Source organism: Anser cygnoides, chromosome 2 (assembly GCF_040182565.1).
Source record: "Anser cygnoides isolate HZ-2024a breed goose chromosome 2, Taihu_goose_T2T_genome, whole genome shotgun sequence".
Classification (NCBI taxonomy): domain Eukaryota; kingdom Metazoa; phylum Chordata; class Aves; order Anseriformes; family Anatidae; genus Anser; species Anser cygnoides.
Genome location: NC_089874.1, coordinates 138,698,887 through 138,715,955, shown reverse-complemented (window position 1 = coordinate 138,715,955; position 17,069 = coordinate 138,698,887). Strand labels below are relative to the sequence as shown.

The window sequence follows — 17,069 nt, the reverse complement described above, 5'->3', positions numbered from 1 at the left end:
TACCAAATCCGTGTGAATTACCTCTGTTTTTCAGTTTCCAAGAGGGCACGAATTTTCTTAAGCCTATTCCATTAGAGCAATGCCTGCCTGGTCTCCATGTCTACACTCTCTGTGTTGATGCTAATTACCTTGCAATCACAATGATTAAATAGCAAACCACCACCTTTGGTTTTCAGCAACAGAATTAAAAGACTTACTGAAAATAATAATGAGATAGCTTGAAAATGTTTCAGAATAAACATACATACTATTTGTCCAAACCGAACAGTTGCTATTGCCTTTGGAGGTAAGCTTTCAGTGGCACTGAAACATAATCCCCCAGTCTGAAAAAGACAGAAGTTAAATTTTTGTATTTTTCAACATAGCTTTTCTTTTTTTCTGAACTTAATTGAAATAAGCTCTTCTACTTACTAAGATGTTTGGGCTGCTACAGTCACAAGACTTGCTTACATTGATGAACGTTTGTTCACATCTTACACACCTACGGATCACAAACATGAAGAAAACACTTAAAATGTAGTTAAGTATGAGATTAAGTATTTAGTGAAAATTGATTATACAGTATGTCCTTTAAAGAGGTAAGGCCTGATAACACTGTGCATCTTCAAGAGTTCAAACTGAAATCCAAAACCCATTACCAATCTTTCTTCTGTCAGTGAAGTTGTAAAGAAATTAAATAGGTGATTGTCAAAATAAGAATTGTGTTTCTGCTTCCAGTCCAAATCCTGCTTGTAGTCACACTGAAGCAAAACAATTAAAAAACAAAAGAGCAATGCTAATCATATGACTTCACTGAATACAGTACACATTGGATTTGATATGGACTTGAGGATTTCCAACTCACTGCTTTTAAAACTGTCACTAAGCTTTCAAGATGTATACAAATGAAGCAAAAGAGAAAGCTTCTATTATCCAAAAATATTTATATCCCACAGATGTAGACTCAAGAATATTCCATTTAAGCAGAATATGACACTCTCAAAATTATCAACACATAAGGAACAAAAATACTTACCTATTTCCTAACACATCTGAAGCGGAGAATGACGGCTCACTTCCATTACAACGTATGCACAAAGCTTCATTTAGCAAAACACCATCAACACTTCTTTCCACTAAGTGGAAAAGAAAAGCAACTGTAGCATAATAGCATGATGCATAGTACGCCATGGAGGTCAAAATAGTGTTAAAAATGAAACCATCTATGCAGATCTCCGAAATAAATGCAAAGATTTTATTTCCCAAAGATCAAGAGCACAACTTGCAAAAAACCATCCCTATAATGCACATATATATATGCATGTGTTGTTTATAGCTGTGCACATGCAATATTTCATGTCTAGTATTGCTGTTCCTTTGCTATTTATTCAGAACCAAATTTCAAACCAAGGCGTCATTGCAAATATAAAACTCAAAACATCAAGTTTACAAATTACTGGAAAAAATAATAATTATTAATTTTCATCTGAAATGAGTTACGCAAAAGTCACAAATGTGAAATTTCAAAACTGCCTCTTCCAGAATGCAAATCATTTGGCAAGAGATTTTAAGTCTAACTATGGAAAAAAAAAAAAGGGGGGGCATTAAAAAATTTCAGCACTGATGCTTTGCAGGTTAAATTACAGAAGGAGCTTTACTCTCAATATTTTACCAAAATGGTTCAGAACATATATTTTTTCAATTCTCACAAAGCTTGTGGGAGATGATGTGGTATTAACTTTTCTACAGATTCCTAGAAAATTTTTAAATTAGTCACCTGGAAAAGAGTGACTCTCCAGCACACTCAGTTAGATAGATACCTAAACAGGACATCAGCAAATACTTAATCAAAGAATTACAGGCACATGGAAAACCTTTTCCACCCTGTGTCTTTGCAAATGAAGAAAATTGGAGCTCCAAGGAGATAATTTTACATCCTTGATGAAAGTTATTCTTTGCTCTTAGTTTTTTACTATGCAAGATAAGCAAAAATATACTTAATATATACACTAAAATTAACAGCAAAATTCCTTTCTTGTGTTTACTGAAATGAGTCTGCAGCTTTCACAGGGCATCAAGTAAGCATTGCAGATACAGGCAAGTGTGTCTCAGGGAATCAGAGATACAGTCGTGTTTAAGGGAAGCATGAAATCCACAGACCTTAATGCACAGTAGCTTGCTTGGCTTGCTCAGGCTATTCTGTTCCACCTGCTTATGAATGTATAATTCCTGTACTGAGAAGTACTTACACTTTATAACCTTCAAAACTTTCAAATGTGTTTTTCTTAGTCTATATTGATACTGTTTTATGCCCATTTCAACAGTCACTCACCAATGCCAACCAGCTTAAAGGAAATGATGTAGCAGTATTCATTTCTAGAATGTTTGTGTAATATTTATCATTGCAATGAACAGTGGCACAGATTTACCTGCTCTCTTTGAGGAATGAGGTTTAAAATCAACAGCAATGTTGAAATGTTATGGTACAAATGTAACCATGCTTTAAATTTCCTTTCTCATTTAACAGAAGTGCTTGGCTTAATAATCTCTAATACCTAAAATAAGCACCACTATCTCACAACTTGCACGTGTTTCTTACCTAGTATTTCATTAATGAGGCATTTACATTTTCCTTCGGAAGTTAGGCCCTTAGGGCAAGTAATACAATTCCATCCATCTTGAGTAACTCCACTCTAAAATAAAATGTAAAGCTATTATAATTTTTAAAACTATCAAAATCACCAAACATCTGTGAAGAATTCCTGAGCCAGATGTTATTTATTAGAAAATGTGTTCATGTATAACAACATTGACAGAATTCATGAAGCTGTTAAGGAAAAAAAAAAAAAAGCTAAACGATCTAAACAATCTGGCAAAAATGATTCCTATGCAGAGACAGACTAAAAAAGGGTTCTTCGGTTTTTCTGAAACATTAACACCTGCAGTGAAGATAAGAGTTTACTGGAAGTGCTAGGTTTAAAAAAGATAGAGGCTTTATGCTTAAAACAAACAAAAACAAACAAACAAAAAACCAATAATCATAGCAATGCATAAATCATCATATTTACATATAGATATACAGAAACAATGGAAATGGAAGAGTCTGACATCAAGCAGTTTGCATAACTGCGTGCAATTTTGCATGTATCCAAACCAGTCACATGCATGCTTCAGTTATATCATGAAGTAGCTGTTCTACAGATCAAAACCAATGAGGAAAATGGAGATAAATGTTCATCCTCAGGTTATACGGATGTTATTCCCTTCTCTGTTTCCATGGGATCGAACACAAATGCCACCATTACAAGGAAAAGAAACAGTGGAATGACCAAAATACCAGTGGATATTTGTCAAAAGCTTTGTCTGGTGTAACAAGATGATGAAAAGAAGAGGGAAATTACTTGCATTACCCAGTTAGCCACTAAATATGTAACTGGTGCAACTAAGCTGGCCTCTTGAGAGTTTTTCTACAATTATTGGAGAGAAGGAAATATTCCAGAAGGCTCTTTCACAAGTTGATTTTGCTGGAGAAATGTTATTTTTCTATTTACTGTAGAGGAAGAAAGCTAGTTGGTTAAGTCTGGTGTCTCTGGTTCAGTGCTACAAATATGGCTCAAAAATATAGCTTAATTTGCCAAGACAGATAGAAATAATTGACCAAACTGCAAAGGTACATGGACGTAATTAAAGTAACATAAAAGCAGCAGTTAATTTAAAAGTAAAAAGATGAAGTATCAGGGAGTAGGACGATACAGGTTAAGTATTACAATAATAGAAATTATATAACTAATCAAACAAGATACTTACGAGCTGCATTTCTACTTTGGCATTCCATAAAGGAGTGGGAAAGAGTAACATAACATGAGGCAGAATAGAAGAGCAGTAGAAGGAAATTGAATATTTAAAATACTCTTACTTTGTCTGTGAGGTCAAATTTATTATGAAAAAATGTCTGCAAAATAATAGTAATAAACGGCTCTAAAGAGAAAAAAAAAACTACGGATAAACATGATCTTAAATTAAAAAAATCCCATGCAAAGACTATTTTGGAAAAATTAGTTAAAAAAATAAAAGAAAAGAAAATCAGCTTGCATTTAGATGGCAATTTAAATTTGAAAAAAGCATTATTATTGCAAAGTATTAAAAGTTCAATATTTACCATATTTTCTGGGCATTTCTCACAAACAACAGAGGACCCACCATTATTAGAAACCATCCTGTATCCTGGCTGACATTCACATGAACTACCTGAAAACAAGAACAAAAACAGTTTTAATCTATGTAAAAACTGATTTTTCTCACAGTACAAACAACTGCTATTGTTCTCAAGAGATCCATATATTTTTTTAGATATACAACTAAAAGACCTGAGTAAGATGGGCATGAAAATCAGCTAGCTTTTTAAAAAATGTTCATGTTACCGTTTGTAGGAAGGTTTTCACAAAATGTCACTGGGTTGACTGATACACCAAGGGCAACAAGGGTGAACCCACAGAGCTTGTGTTTTTGTATTTTTTCTTAAGCTCTATCAGTTGGTCTAATAACAGATAGAATCTATGCGTATAAATCTTGCCACAATGCCACTCTCAGGCCATTCTCTTTACACCAGCAGCATTAAAATCTGTATTCATTTTTTATCCCTTGAATAAGAAGCCAGTTTTAAAAACATGTTTATATGTAATAAATTTTTTCAAAATAAAAATGTAGTTTTAAAGATATTTTAAACTCAACACCTTTAAATTTTGCATGAGGATCAAGCTTTCTGTTGAATGTTTTTCAATGGATAACAGAACATACCTAATATTTGCTATTAAATTAAACCCAACGCTACTTTCTAAGCACCTGTAACTTTTTTTTTTCCTAAGAGTTTTCAGTCTCGCTATCATGGACTGTATGTTTAAAAATATACTACAAAATAAAATTGATGCTAAGTACTAATGAACTATATTTATTATTACTTATGCTCATAGAACTGTGCATGTAAAAATCATGTAGAACTTTTCAAAGTTCTATAACCTTAACGCACCTTAAAGCTTCCTCACCAGACCAGTTTTACAGAAATGGCATTTCTGAAAATGATCAGGGATTGAGTCAGAGAACACCAAACTTGCTCTTAATGACACCAAAAGAAAAGCCCAGTAGGATCAGATCAAGGAAGAGATGTGAGGAGTTGTGATGTTCACTGTGTGAACAATAACTAATTTTTTAGGCATGTTGCTTGAGGGCAGAACCCACAGGCATGAGCTTGTCATGAAGTACATGGCCAGAGAGGCTGAGGGAGCTGGGGTTGTCCAGTCTGGAGAAGAAGCGGCTCAGGGGAGTCCTCATTGCTCTCTACAACTGCCTGAAAGGAGGTGTGGGGAGCTGGGGTTGGCCTCTTCTCACAGATAATGCCATAGGACTAGAGGGAATGGCCTCACGTTGCTCCAGGGGAGGTTTAGGTTGGAAATTAGGAGACATTTCTTCTCAGAGAGAGCAGTCAGGCTCTCTTTGTCAGGCTCTGGGACAGGTTGCCCAGGGAGGTGGTGGAGTCACCGTCCCTGGGGGTGTTCAAGGAAAGGTTGGACGTGGTGCTTAGGGACAGGGTTTAGTAGGTGACATTGGTGGTAGGGGATGGTTGGATCAGATGATCTTGGAGGTCTTTTCCAACCCTAACGATTCTTTGACTTGTACAGTCCCAAACAGATTTCAGACAAGATTCAAGGAGCAGGCTGAGTGGCATCTACCTGCACTGCTCCAGTCATGTGCTGTGGAAAAGCTCAAATCCTTGACTGCCCCCAGGAATTTACCTTTCCTTGAAGCCTTGGAGTTAAAGGAAGAGTCAAGGCTAAAAGAGCATTATGGATTTAGCTACCTACATTACCAGGGCTTTGAAAACTATTAGAGCGCATTTTTTCAGCAAGTAAAGTATGGAGTTACTTTTGTAAGATACCACGCCGGTGGTGGGCAGCAGTTACACACGAAGCTATCTGCATCTGACCACTGCCAGTTCTAAAGAGAGATGCTGTCAGGTATTAGTGTCGGATCTATCAGCCTTCCAGTACCTAAAGGGGGCTACAGGAAAGCTGGGGAGGGACTCTGTGTTAGGGGGCGTAGGGACAGGAAAAGGGGCAATGGCTTTAAACTAAAACGGGAGATTTAGGTTGGATATAAGGGGGAAATTCTTTACTATGCGGGCGGTGAGGCTCTGGCACAAGCTGCCCAGAGAAGCTGTGGCTGCCCCATCCCTGGAGGTGCTCAGGGCCAGGCAGGATGGGGCTCTGGGCCGCCTGTGCCGGGGGGCGATGTCCCTGCCCGGCCTCCCCACGTCCCGCTGCCGGGGCCGCCGCCGCCGCCCCCCGCCTCGCTCACCGCCGGCGCTCGGTGTCTGGTTGGCCGCGCAGGGCCCGCAGGCCAGGCGAGAGACGTCGAAGTACCGGGCACGGCCGCACTCGGCGGGACGCTGCAGGGGCAGCGAGAAGCCGCGGCCGGGCGGCAGCCCCGCCACCAGCAGCAGCAGCAGCGGCGGCGGCGGCAGCGGCAGCGCCATGGGCACCGGCGGCCGCGCAGCCTCACGGCGGGGCCGCCCCCGTACGGCGGGCGGGAGGGACCGAGAGCGGGGCTGGGAAATAACTGCGGGAGTTAGCGGTCCTCAGGCGCTGCCAGGGCTGCTCGCGGCACGCTGGGGAGTCTGGTTGTGCCTCGTGGGCGGCCTGCTGGTGGTTGTGTTAGTGTTGCTTGGAAACCTGTTATTGTACTCTGCGGGTCTGCGCTGCTGGGTTGTGCCTTGTGAGCAGGCTGTCCCCCTGCAGCCCACGGGTCCCACACGGAGCAGATCTCCACGCTGCAGCCCGTGGAGGAGCCCCCGGTGGAGCAGGTGGATGTGGCCTGGAGGAGGCTGCGGCCCATGGAGAGCCCCCGCAGGAGCAGGCCCCGGGCCGGAGCTGCAGCCCGTGGAGAGGAGCCCACGCAGGAGCAGGGGTCTGGGGGGAGCTGCCGCCCGTGGGGGACCCGTGCTGGAGCAGTTTGCTCCTGGGGGATGGACCCCGTGGTACGGAGCCGTGTGGGAGCAGTTCTTGAAGAGCTGCTGCCTGTGGGCAGCCCCCGCAGGCTCAGTTCAGGAAGGACGGCATCCCGTGGGAGGGACCCCATATTGAAGCAGGGGCAGACATTGACCGTAAAGAAGCTGTGGAGATGAAGCATCAGGGACTGACCACAGCCCTCATTTTCCCTTCCCCTGCACTGCTCGGGGGGACGAGGTGGAAGAGGGTAGATGGGGTGAAGGTGGTTTTAGTTTGCTTTTAGTTCTCGCTGCCCTAGTCTTGTTAATTGGCAACAAATTACATTGATCTTCCCCATATTGAATCATGTTGCCCCTGGTGGTAAATGGTGAGCAACCTCCCTGTCCTTATCTCAACCCATGAGGTTTTTCAAGGGGAGTGAGAGAGCACCTGTGTGGTGCTTGGCTACCTGCTGGGGTTAAACCACAACAGAAACATGTTATGTTTTGGTCTCTGTTTCTAACACCCCTCCCAGGGATAGCAAACACTTGTCATAGGTATTTCCCGTTGCAATGTTGCATGTGTTTTTTTTTAAAAACATCTCCAGTGTTTTTAATCAGGACAGACAACTTCCTCTGTATCAAGACATGCCTGGGCAATGGCACCATGAAAGTTAGTTTTAGAAAAAAAAATCGAGAAAAAGTAGTTTCTTCCTGTGCGAAAATTATTACTCAGGTATCTCAATCCTTTTTTTAATTATTATTTTTGATGTACAACTACTGCATCTAAGCCCTTTAATCCAAAGGGTTAATGATTTCACAGAAGTCCTACAACTACCAGCAAGCTGCTGGGTCCTAAGAAGGCAGCTTCACAACTTGTGGCCAACCACCTGTTGTTTTCTAGGGATTTTCTAACACAGAATGGATACCTGCTTCCCAAAACTCAAACCCAAAGGACAGGAGGACCTCATCATACTAGTTGCTCAACTACATCTCACTGATGTCTCAGTTACACTGTGTATTTTTACTACCAGGAAATTTATTTCTGGAAGAGAACAGGCAATCTGCTTTCAACAGTGCTCTGGGGATGGCTCTGTCAAAAACACTGGCACGAATTCAACTTCTTAAGCTCAAGTTAATCTTAGAAAAGATAGATAAGGACTGCTCGGATGATCGAGAGGGTGAATCTGCCATAAATGCTGATTTTTGTCCATCCAAAGCATTGTTCTTAACACAGTGTAAAGAGCTGATTAATAGCCAAGATTTTTTTTTGTATCTGTGCAGAGATGGGTGCTAGGTGGTAGCTCCACAAACCTAGCACACACCTCACCGCTGAAAATTCATTTTTATACTTACAAGTTATACACAAAATTACCACAATTGGTGGTTACGTGAGAAAAACTTCTTGTCAGCTATTTCCCTTTCTTGTTTCTCTATAAAGGCACTGTGACCCTTTAACTCCTTGTGCAGGCTCCAAGAGCATTAGGCTTAAAGCAAGGAGGGGGCTATTTCTGACCAGGAGGTGTGGTTTTTGGATGTAAAAGAGGATTGTTCACCTGAAGTTCAGCCAACAAGGCTCTGTATTTCCTCAGCTATTACTTACCCTTTGTTTTTGACAATTATTGATGCATTTGTTTTGCTAGAGCTCCTTTAATTCATAGAATCATTAAAGTTGGAAAAGACCTCCAAGATCATCCGGTCCAACCATCCCCAAACACCAACATCACCCACTGAACCATGTCCCTAAGCACCACGTCCAACCTCTTCTCGAACACCCCCAGGGACGGTGACTCCACCACCTCCCTGGGCAACCCGTCCCAGTGCCTGACTGCTCTCTCTGAGAAGAAATGTCTCCTAATTTCCAACCTAAACCTCCCCTGGAGCAACGTGAGGCCATTCCCTCTAGTCCTATGGCATTATCTGTGAGAAGAGGCCGACCCCAGCTCCCCACACGTTCCTTTCAGGTACTTGTAGGGAGCAACGAAGACTCCCCTCAGCCCCCCCTTCCCCAGAAGGGAAGAGGGACGGACAGACGAACGCCACGCGCATGCGCAGTGCCGCAGCGCGGCTCCCCTCAGCGCCGCCCGCTCCCGGCCGCGCGCGCCAAAGCGGCGGAAGGACCCGCGGGGGTCGCGCACGCGCACTCGGCCTCCCCCGCCGCGGGCTGCCGAGGGGGGGGGAAGCGGCGGCGGGCGCCATCTTGGCGGAGCCGTGCCGGGAGCTGCGGGCGGCGGGGCTGGGCGCGGAGCCTGTCCTAGCGGCGCGGCCGGTGGGTGATGGCTGGCGTGAGGGGCGGCGAGCGGCTTCCCGGGCAGCCTCCGCTCCCCGAGGGCCGCCGGGCTTCCCTACCGCCGCCTCTCGGCAGCCCGGCCCTCGTGGAGCGGTGCGCGGCGGCTGCCCGGGCCCGCGGCCCTGTCACGGCGCCTCCCTTCCTCCTTCCCTCCCTCCTCTCCTTCCCTCCCCGCTGCTGCCGGCAGCCCCGCTCTGCCCCCCAGACGGAAGGACGGATCGTGCTGGGAACCGCCGGTTGTTCGTTAACCCTCGTGCTTGTTCGCTTTTACGGTCGGGGTGTTTCCGTGGCTGCTCCTCCTGGCTCGCACGTCTGCTGCATGCGAACTGTTGTAATCTCTTTGCGTTGTGCTAAAAATGCTAGTTTAGTGCAGGCTTAGCTTCCATGAAGTGTTTTGTTTGTTTATTTATTTATTTATTTATTTTTGAGGGAGGTGTTTCTTGAGTGAAGCTCTAATGGCATACAGAGTTCACAGGGGCTGTGGAGGTATAGGTGTAGTACTGCTTTCCGGTTAACTGAGGCAAATACAGAATTTCTTAAAGCATTGACGTGCATACCTCTGCTTTTAAACTTGCCGTGAGGTTGCCAGTTTGTTCATTACGTAAACCTTTGTCCTCTGAAGTCCTTGTTCAGTTCGTGAACATGCATCGTAAAAGTCACTCATTCTGGTCATTCATTTAACAGTTGGATGGCTTAAATACAGTTCTTACCACTTCTTGGTTGTTTAATATATGGCTACTGAAAGCTTGCTATCTGATCTTACGCTTCTGTTTGTGGATTTCTTGAGTGTCACGTTAAGATCTGGAATCAGTGTGTCTGGTTTTAAACACTGGAGGTTGTGTGTTGGTCCACCCAGGAGAACTTGCCGTTTGTCACCGAAGAAATACTGAGGAGATCTGTTCTGAATGCTGTTTAAAAATGAGGATGAGAATGCAGAATTGCGAAATTCAGAACAACTACAGATAAAGTGCATCATCAAGTAGCAGGGCAGCGGATTTCACTTTGCAAGACACGAAGGCCCTGTGAGAAAATCCTGCCCTTGAATTCTCTCCTTGCTTTTTTGGCATGGCCATCACATCTGTTGAGAAGATAGATTAAAAAGTGCAGAGGGTCTGGCTGGGATGGAGCTAACTTTCTTCGTAGCAGCCGCTGTGGTGCTGTGTTTTGGATTGGTGGCTGGACAGTGTTGACAACACACCAGTGTTTTGGCTATTGCTGCGCAGCCCTTGCCCAGCGTCAAGGCTCTCTCTTTTCCCCACTCAGCCACTGCAGCCAGCAGGCAGGGAGTAGGCAAGAGGTTGTGAGGGGACGCAGCCGGGGCAGCTGACCCGGACTGACCAAAGAAATGTTCCGTGCCATGTAACGTCATGCTCAGCAACACGAACTGAGGTAGAGGAAGAAGAAGGTTTTTTGTTTGGTTTCTGTGGAGGGGAAGAGCCTTTTTGGTTTCTAAGTTGGCTGTTGTTTGGAGGCAGGCTGGGAATCAGTCCACCTGTGGGAGGTGGTGAGTGATTTCCTTTGTTTTGCTTTTTTTTCTTCAGTTATTAAAGTTTCTTTACCGTGACCCACAAGTCTTCTTGCCTTTCCTATGATTTTCTTCCCCATCCTGCTGGTGAGGATGGGGTTAACAATCAACTGTGTGGGTGCTGGCTGGGGTCAACGCTCCCCCAAAACACATGGAGAGCTGATGGTTTTCAGTGCAGGTATTAGGCAGTTGGTTTGGGTTTGTTGTGTTTACAAAGTGCTGACGGAGAAGTGACCTAGAACGTGGTAGTTACAGAATTTGGTCTTTGCTCTCGTTTTGCTAGGCTTAAGTGGAGCGACTAGTTACTGTGATCAATAGATAACTTGGCATCAGGATCTAGTGCCTTACGGTTGTTGAGCAAGGGTTTTGCACAGGGCATATTCACAAATGCTTGTCATCGGGGCCTTGGACTCTTGTGTTGTTTTAGAGGGATGTAGTTAGTTGTTCTGGGAGCTCGTCTTTGTTTTGAGAGTACTGTGCTCTGTGTTGTGTGACGTTAGACGATAGTGTTGAAAATTTGGATGTGGTCAAGTCAGTGGATTAAGTGATACTTGTTCTTACTTGTGAAAGGCAGTTAACGGTTAGGGAAAATACTGAACTCTGCTTTGTGAATTGAAGCACTTGCTGAAGTTTCTCCTTGCTGCCTAATTTTGTTCTTTTGATAGTCTTCACTGTGGACATTATGTACAGTGCTGGACTGGTGAGTAGCGTACTCTTGTTGTGAGCTTTGAAAGCAGGTGGATTTTGGAAGAATGGACACTTCATAATCTTGAGATCGACTTGCGCATCTTTCAAGGACTCAAAGAATTGAGGGTTTTCCCCTCAATTCGCTGTCAATCTGTTTGATTTCAACAGTTCGGTATGGCACAATCGATGACCAAATAACCTCATCGTGTTTTCATCATTTGCAGAAGTCAACTTAACTTTTGAATTTCCTTTGCTTCTAAAATGGCAACACAAAGATGCAGTGCATAACGTGTTGGAACGTGGAAGGAGTTCTTCATTTTATCCCAGATTGTGGTTTCGTTACATGCCTGGCTTTAATATTAGCCACTGCTATGGATGAGCTGCAGCAATGTAGCACAGTTTGTAAACCAAAGTACAGATATCAGCCATTAATTGTGTTTCATTTTCTTTCCACAGTTAAGTTGATTTTACAGAATTTATCAGGTCTTCCAAGCAGAAACAGGTAAGCTGCCCAAAGCTTAACACTTCTCACTGAGTATTGTGACGAGATCGTACACAGCCTTTTTTTCTCACAGTCTTGTGGCTGGGAACTAGGATATGCTCTCCTGAGTGCATGTGGCTGCTGCAATTAATACTCTGACTACATGAAAGAGACAACAGTTTTGAACGCTGAGAAAACGTACGGTATTGAACAGAACCGATCACTGGTTAGAGCAACTTGTCAAAGCAGTCAAGTCATCAGTGTTGGTGAATTACTTCATTTCCCAGTGTCGCAATTATTCTTTTTCCTTTCTCCTTTTATCATCTAGCATTTTCGGTGTTTATGTTCCCAAATGTCCTGTTCAAAAGCAAACAGGATTATTTTTTTTGTTCCTTGGGACTGGGCAGAGATCTCCGGCATACGGCAACAATGCCACGAAAGACTTTAGGTGTTCTTCAGGTATCGTGGATGGTGAGGAGCGACTGAGGTGGATTTTGTTGCCCTTAGGATAGGGAATACTGATAGACTTGTGCACGTGTGCAGGTGGAGTAGCTTAATTGTTCTGACTAATCAACTTTCAGCGAATCTTGTTTTAATCCAATTCTTTTGAACGTGTGAGTTTTTTCGTGCCTTCTCTCTTGATTGAGACAAGGGCATTCATTAAAAAGGCTTAAGTGTTAAGATACTGTAATAGCTGAGTACTAAAGACGTGCTATCATGTGTACCTTTTTGTCTGCAGGTGATTTTTGCTGTGGGTTGAGCTCAGCATGGCTGTAGTCATCCGTTTACAGGGGCTTCCTGTTGTTGCGGGTCCTGCAGATATTCGTCGTTTCTTCTTGGGATTGAATATTCCCGATGGAGGTGTGCATATTATTGGAGGAGAAATTGGGGAGGCTTTTATTATATTTGCAACAGACGAAGACGCACGGCGTGCCATGAGCTGTTCAGGAGGGTTTATCAAGGACTCCCGCGTAGAGCTCTTTCTCAGCAGCAAGGCAGAGATGCAGAATACCATAGAAATGAGCCGGAAACGATTTGACCGAGGGGGCCGAGAAACTCTGTCTGGGTCTAGACGAACAGGTGCTAATGGTTCTGGTGCATCGGGTGTCGGAGACATTTCGCATTTAGTCGCGGCTATTACGAAAGGAATAAATAAGTCTGGTTACGGTCCGCCAAACCACCCGGAGGCTGGTTTCCATGCCAATGGCACGAGACACGGTGATGTAGGCATGCCTAAATCAAGCTATCAGTCAAGAAAGGATTCTCATGCATTTAACCCAGATGATCTGTACTTATTCCTGCGTGGCATACCGTACTCTGCGACAGAAGATGCGGTGCGTGCGTTCCTTTCCGGAATACGCGTGGACGGGGTGATTCTGATAAAGCATCGTAACGGTTTAAACAATGGTGATTGCTTGGTAAAATTCGCTACGCCTGGTGATGCCTTAGAGGGACTTAAACGCCACAGACAGTACATGGGGCAGAGGTTCATAGAAATCAGTCCGACTACGGAGGAACGGTGGATTGAGTATGGCGGGAGGGTAGACGTGCCAAATGAGATGGATCACTTCTTCAAAGAACGTTCTCCAAGAAGTTCGGGCTACATGCACGCAAGGAAACATTCTCATTCGAGATCACCAAGGAGACAAAGAACGCGCTCTCGTTCACCTCCCAGCCAGGAATATTACATACACTTAAGGAATCTTTCAACTAACGTGGAGAAGAGAGATTTGAGAGCTTTTTTCCCTGATCTGGATATATGCAGCAAACAAATCAAGCTTCTAACGGACAAGCATCAGAGGAGGACTAGAGATGCCTTTGTGATGTTAAGGAGTGAGAGAGATTATCAGGCTGCTTTGGAGTGCCATAGAAAGGTTCTTCTCAATCGTCCCGTTTACATTTTTCCAATTTCAAGGAAGTCTATGTTGAAAATAATTGATTCTTACGAGAGGAGAAGATCTCAGGAAAGAGATCTTCCTGGACAGGCCATGACAGAAAAAAGTTACCGGGAAGGTCATTCTGGCCCTAAGGTGTGTGCTTATGTGAGGAATTTTCCATTTGATGTGACAAAAGTCGAAGTGCAAAAGTTCTTTGAGAGATTTGATATCGATGAAGATGACATTTACTTGCTCTATGACGACAAAGGAGCTGGGCTGGGAGAAGCCTTAGTGAAGTTTAAATCTGAAGAACAAGCCATGAAAGCAGAGAACTTAAATCGTCGAAGGTTCTTGGGAACGGAGGTGTTACTGAGACTGATATCTGAAGAGCAGATGCAAAAGTTTGGTGTAACTGTTCCGTTCTCGGCCCCAAATGAGATGCAGGGGCATTCACACGCGTATGACAGAGGTGAGCTTTCCCGTCCGGTTGGTTCACCGCCTGGGCCGCCACAAGGGCCACCCATGCACTCGTTTGGTCCCCCTGGGAACTTCAGGCATCCTTCTGAATTTAGGCACCCCCCTGAGAACTTCATGTGCCCTCCTAAGGATTTTAGAGGCCCGCCACCCCTCATGGATTTTGGTGGTGACAGCGAACACTTTGGCAGAATGGAGTTTGGGAATAATAAAATGGGGAATTTCCCAGAAGGAAGATTTATGCCGGACCCAAATTTCAGTGGTGGTGGTGGTTCTGACCGTGTCGTTCCTATTCGATTGAAAAATTTACCTTTTAAAGCGACTCCTAATGAGATTCTGGATTTTTTCTATGGCTACAGAGTCATACCGGAGTCGGTTTCCGTACAGTATAACGAACAAGGGTTGCCTTCGGGTGATGCCATTGTTGCTATGACAAACTATGAGGAAGCGATGGCTGCTATTAACGAATTGAATGATAGGCCAATTGGTCCCAGGAAGGTTAAGCTGAGCTTGCTGTAAAGGAGGAAAAGATGCTCTAGAATAAAGCATTCTAGATTTGACAGTATTGACAGTTGTTTTTACGTTTTTAATTACTAGAAGTTGAAGAAGAAACGGTTTCCATCAACGGTTGTAAATAATACCTAGTTGGGGTGTTTAGCTCTGGGTTGAAATACCTGTACGGTTAAGATATGAGACATGTATTGTGCCTACTTCTTGTGGCAGAGAAGAGCCCTGAAATTTTGGAGGACATTGAATATTTTACAGCAAGGTATAAAAGCATGGATTTCTAATGCTTTGTTTTTTTCTTCTTTTTTTTTTGTTTGCTTTAATTCGTGTCCCCTGACTTTGCATCAAATACAACTGTTAAGTGCTGGTTGACTGACCACGCAAACGGTTCAAAGAGAAAAACTTCAGTGCTATCTGCATTAGTCAGTAACAGTTTTTATTGAGGTTAGCTTAATAAAATTAAAAAAGACTGATTTTTTTTTTTTCGTGTAAGCTGTTCAGGTTTTGTTCGGTTTCATGTGTTTGCAGGCATCCCTATTAGAAGAAAAAAGATCTGTTCACATTAGCTGGCTTTGCTGGCTTTGCAACTTTTTTAAATAAAAAAGAAGTTGTTATTAAGTGTGTGTCTTATAATTAAAACTTGTCTAGTTACTCACCTCAACTATTTTCAGCATACCTGGGTCTTTGTGAGAATGATGCTGGCTGCTTTCTGTGGAAGGATTGAACTGTTCAAAGTTTGTCAACGTAGCAATGAACACACAGCTCACAAAGACTCCAGGATCTCCACGAATCGGGTGGACAGGCTTTCTTGCTCTCTTCACTCAATGTAGTACCTTTGAGGCAGAAAATGAATACTAAAATTACAGCAAGAATTTTGGCTTCAGCCTGAACATTCAGTGGTCTTTAGTTCATCTCCACGTGCTTGTTATATGAATATCAACTTGCTAATGATGGCTGGATGCATTCTGGGTCAATACATAATCAGTTTTAACTAATGTGTCACTGGCAACCATGCTCACGAGCTGTTTTATTCTTTCTTGTATAACAAAACAAACTGTCAGTGTTCGGAATGCTTTGACAAGTTTGGTACCAGCGTACACAAACTTTAGTAAGAAATAAAAACTATCCCGATTGAGGAGAAACCTCTGCATCTTCAAAATTCAGGCTTAGTAAACTGGTGTGAATACACCGTGGCAATCACAACTGTAGTGATAGTACTTGGATTACTAAAGAATTTTAGGAAGTTTTGGCAGTTGCCTCTGAAACGAAGACAGCACACTTGCTACTCGATGATGAAACCTAGTTTTAACCTTTGCTCAGGCAATACCAAAAAAAGCATAGATTGATAGAGCAGTTGAGGTTGAGAAGGGACCTGGAAGTCTCCCATTCAACCCCACTGTGCAAAGCAGGGCCAATTAGAACACGTTAATCAAGGCCTTGTGCCTTGGGTTTCCAGTATCTCCAAGGACAGAGACCACCACAGCCTCTCGGAGGAGCCTGTTCCAGTGCCTGATCACCCTTGCTGGAGGTCAAACCTTAATTATTCTTTTATGTAAAGTCATCATCATTACAAAATTTCACGTAAGCTCTTTAGAAATTAACAAGACAACCCCCTTCATCTATCATTTTTAAAAGGCTAATACAGCTTCATTTCTTGTGCATATTACTTGTCTTCTAAGTGCTGAGAAAAAAGCATTTTAAATGAGAATGGTAATGCCAAGTTCATAGGTGTGGATTCCTCAGCAGAACTTCGATAGGGCCAAATTTTAAAGCCTGGATACTTTCTTGCTGACTGGTAGGAACTTTAGAAGTGTGCTGTCCTGAATGCTCCTCTGAATTTAAATGGAATAAAAAAAAACCCTGCTGCTTTTCAGAGTTGCTATAAAAGTGATTGAAAAGCCAACAGACTGTAGGGAAAATAATAGCATGCCAAAGGGATCCTCAAAATAAAGGTGCATGTTCTAATCACGCCATTGAAAACTTTATTTCTGTAAACTAACATTTTTACTACTAATTCTTGCCTCTATTACCTGCTGTTGTTTTGTAAAGAATGAAAGCGACTATTTTCTCCTCCAGGTAATGTGTAGCAGCTGGAAGAATTTAAAAACACCAAAATAGGGGTTGTCAAATACTGAATATAATTCGGTAAATTTTTTACCGTGCCTCTAGAGTAGTGTTGCTCCATGCAGAGGTGCACATAACACGCATTTTTGTAAGCAGCAGGATTTGGGGACTGGAAGGATAAGGTAATTTAGTGGGTCACTCGTTGG

The 17,069-nt window shown here is 43.3% G+C and overlaps 3 protein-coding genes across 7 annotated transcripts in view; 1 reads left to right on the top strand and 2 right to left on the bottom strand.

Annotated features, from left to right (window-relative positions):
• Nucleotides 1-7,027, bottom strand: part of TMEM67 (transmembrane protein 67) — a 29,623-nt gene extending 22,596 nt beyond the window's left edge. The window contains exons 1-6 of the mRNA XM_048075268.2: nt 6,331-7,027; nt 4,139-4,227; nt 2,579-2,672; nt 1,016-1,115; nt 412-481; nt 249-323 (exon numbers count right to left, since the gene is read on the bottom strand). Of these exons, the coding sequence (XP_047931225.2) occupies nt 249-323; nt 412-481; nt 1,016-1,115; nt 2,579-2,672; nt 4,139-4,227; nt 6,331-6,508 (606 nt within the window). The 5' untranslated portion in view covers nt 6,509-7,027. The remainder of the gene's footprint in view (nt 1-248; nt 324-411; nt 482-1,015; nt 1,116-2,578; nt 2,673-4,138; nt 4,228-6,330) is intronic.
• Nucleotides 7,028-9,091: 2,064 nt separating this feature from the next.
• RBM12B (RNA binding motif protein 12B) lies at nt 9,092-15,417 on the top strand. 3 transcript variants are annotated; one of them, XM_048075242.2, is made up of 3 exons: nt 9,092-9,227; nt 11,917-11,962; nt 12,681-15,417. In XM_048075242.2, the coding sequence occupies exon 3, from the start codon at nt 12,709-12,711 to the stop codon at nt 14,809-14,811; it is 2,103 nt and encodes a 700-aa protein (XP_047931199.2). In that variant the 5' UTR covers nt 9,092-9,227; nt 11,917-11,962; nt 12,681-12,708; the 3' UTR covers nt 14,812-15,417. The 3 variants fall into 3 exon arrangements, with proteins under 3 accessions (XP_047931199.2, XP_013027811.3, XP_047931201.2); XM_013172357.3 differs by having other exon boundaries at nt 9,125-11,962; XM_048075244.2 differs by lacking the exon at nt 11,917-11,962 and having other exon boundaries at nt 9,132-9,227.
• Nucleotides 15,087-17,069, bottom strand: part of CIBAR1 (CBY1 interacting BAR domain containing 1) — a 27,041-nt gene continuing 25,058 nt past the window's right edge. For 2 of the 3 annotated variants that reach the window (XR_010828711.1, XR_010828713.1), the window contains exons 9-10: nt 15,476-15,632; nt 15,087-15,333 (exon numbers count right to left, since the gene is read on the bottom strand). The gene's annotated coding sequence lies outside the window, so the exon portion shown is untranslated. Of the gene's footprint in view, nt 15,334-15,455; nt 15,633-17,069 lie in introns of all 3 variants that reach the window. The other variant, XR_010828712.1, reaches the window with a different exon arrangement.